Source organism: Rhagoletis zephyria, unplaced genomic scaffold, assembly GCF_001687245.7.
Source record: "Rhagoletis zephyria isolate East Lansing unplaced genomic scaffold, Rhagoletis_zephyria_1.1 Rzeph_scaffold_11951, whole genome shotgun sequence".
Taxonomy (NCBI): Eukaryota; Metazoa; Arthropoda; class Insecta; order Diptera; family Tephritidae; genus Rhagoletis; species Rhagoletis zephyria.
Window position 1 is genome coordinate 5,815 of NW_016169025.1, and position 1,952 is coordinate 7,766.

Below are 1,952 nucleotides of genomic sequence, written 5' to 3' on the forward strand. Positions count from 1 at the left end.
TGAGATTATACGCCAAAAATGTTCGCAGAGCTTTTATCTACCTTTCAGCAAAATCTGGAGCAATTTTTGTTACAATTTGTTAAAAAAACCTAAGGTAAAGTTGCCCTTAGCCATATGATTATCATGTGCCAAGAAATAGTTTATCGCATTTTCTGACAAACGTATTATTTTGAGTTGTGACTCTTTTGAAGACGGTGTGCCATATTTCAATCAATGAAGCTCCAGAATTAATTACAATAAAAATAAATTAATAAACTTTTTCTTTGTCACTCGAGAAATTTATAATTGTTTTTAATAGCCTTGGGTAGTTTTCAAATAGAATGTTCATATTAGAGGCAATGGACGTTGGCATCAAATACAACATAAATATTTGTGAAGTTTCAAGAGTGCGCAACCAAATAAAAAAAATCATAGCATGGAGAATATCTGCCCCAGCTATTTTGAAATTTTTGAAATTTTACGATTTTTTTAAATTTTAATAAGCGTGTTCATTAAACCTTACTGTTTGAAATCAAAAGAAGCGCAGGTTTTGTTTCTTTAATATCGATTAATAAAGTTTATTTGAGCTTATACAATTTAATTGATAAGTATTTTGCAAATTAACACGAGGTCAGCTCTTGAGCGCAAAACGAACCCAACTTACGGAGAAAAAAATCTATCAAAAGGAAAATGTCAAAAACTGTGAGGGTGGCCGTTGCATGCTATGTGCTTTGCAGATGCAGGGTTGCTTCTCAACATTTCCCGCCCACCTCGTCCAACCTTTGCGACGAAATATCGTTTGCGACGGGTGACCGCCCACCGTTTGACTCTTCGGACTCAGTCTCTATTGGAAGCACTACCAGTTTCGATATTGCTCTCTTGAGGATTGAAGACTGGGTTCTTACGGTGGCTACTCGAACCGCTGCGTCATCGCCAGCGTGAACTTCGAGAACACGTCCCAACATCCATTGCGTAGGAGGAGCTCGCTCGTCTCGAACCAACACCAAGTTACCTACTTTTATGTTAGCTTTTGTGATCTGCCATTTGTGACGCGCCTGAAGTTCGTGCAAATATTCCGCACTCCACCTTTTCCAGAAATCCTGTTGCATTTGTTGTAGTTGCCTCCATTTTGTTAGTCGTCCCACCTTTATATCCAAAATATTAGGTTCAGGAAGTGCAATCAGTGGTCCGCCCACCAAAAAATGGCCAGGGGTCAAAGCCGTAAAGTCCGTTGGATCATCGGATATAGCCGAGATGGGCCTTGAATTTAAAACAGCTTTTGATGCCTGCTTCCCATACACCTCCGAAGTTTGGAGACCCGGCGGAATGAAATGCCATGATATGTTATTGGCTGCAACCGATCGTGCACCTGCTTCGAGTTGATTTCGGAATGCGACGAGGTCTTCTTTTAAACAGGCGTTGGCGCCAACAAAAGTTGTGGCACAATCGCTGTATAAGTCGGAGCAGTATCCTCGTTGAGAAAAGAATCTCCGAAGTGCCGCCAAAAACGCTTCCGTGGTCATATCGCTTACCAGCTCTAAGTGGATTGCGCGTGTACTGAGGCATACGAAAAGAGCGACGTAGCCTTTCAAGCTGCGAGCACCACGTCCTTTTGTGGCACGTACTTTAAAAGGTCCCCCATAGTCTAAACCGCTATGCTTGAAAGCAGGAGCAGGAGTGCATCGATGTACAGGCAAACTTCCCATTATTTGGGTTGCAGCAGATGATTTCTGTCGGAAGCATTTTATACACCGATGAATAAAACTTTTTATACAAGTGCGAGCATCAATTAGCCAATAACGTCGTCTGAGCGCGTGAAGAGTGACCTGTGTTCCGCCATGAAGCGTAGCCTCGTGTGCGTGTGAGATCATTAATTTACTAAAGTGACTTTCTTTTGGTAAAATTATTGGGAATCGTTCACAAGCGGGTAGCACTGCATTCTTTAGACGTCCATTCAAACGCAGAATTCCGTC

The 1,952-nt window shown here is 41.8% G+C and overlaps 1 protein-coding gene across 1 annotated transcript; it reads right to left on the reverse strand.

Moving 5' to 3' along the window:
- Positions 1 to 884: 884 nt before the first annotated feature.
- On the reverse strand, positions 885 to 1,685 carry LOC108377342 (uncharacterized; the record flags this gene model as incomplete). The annotated part of the gene is made up of 1 exon (XM_017633599.1): positions 885 to 1,685. A coding segment is annotated over exon 1 (801 nt), but the record flags the coding sequence as incomplete, so codon positions are not given.
- Positions 1,686 to 1,952: the final 267 nt, after the last annotated feature.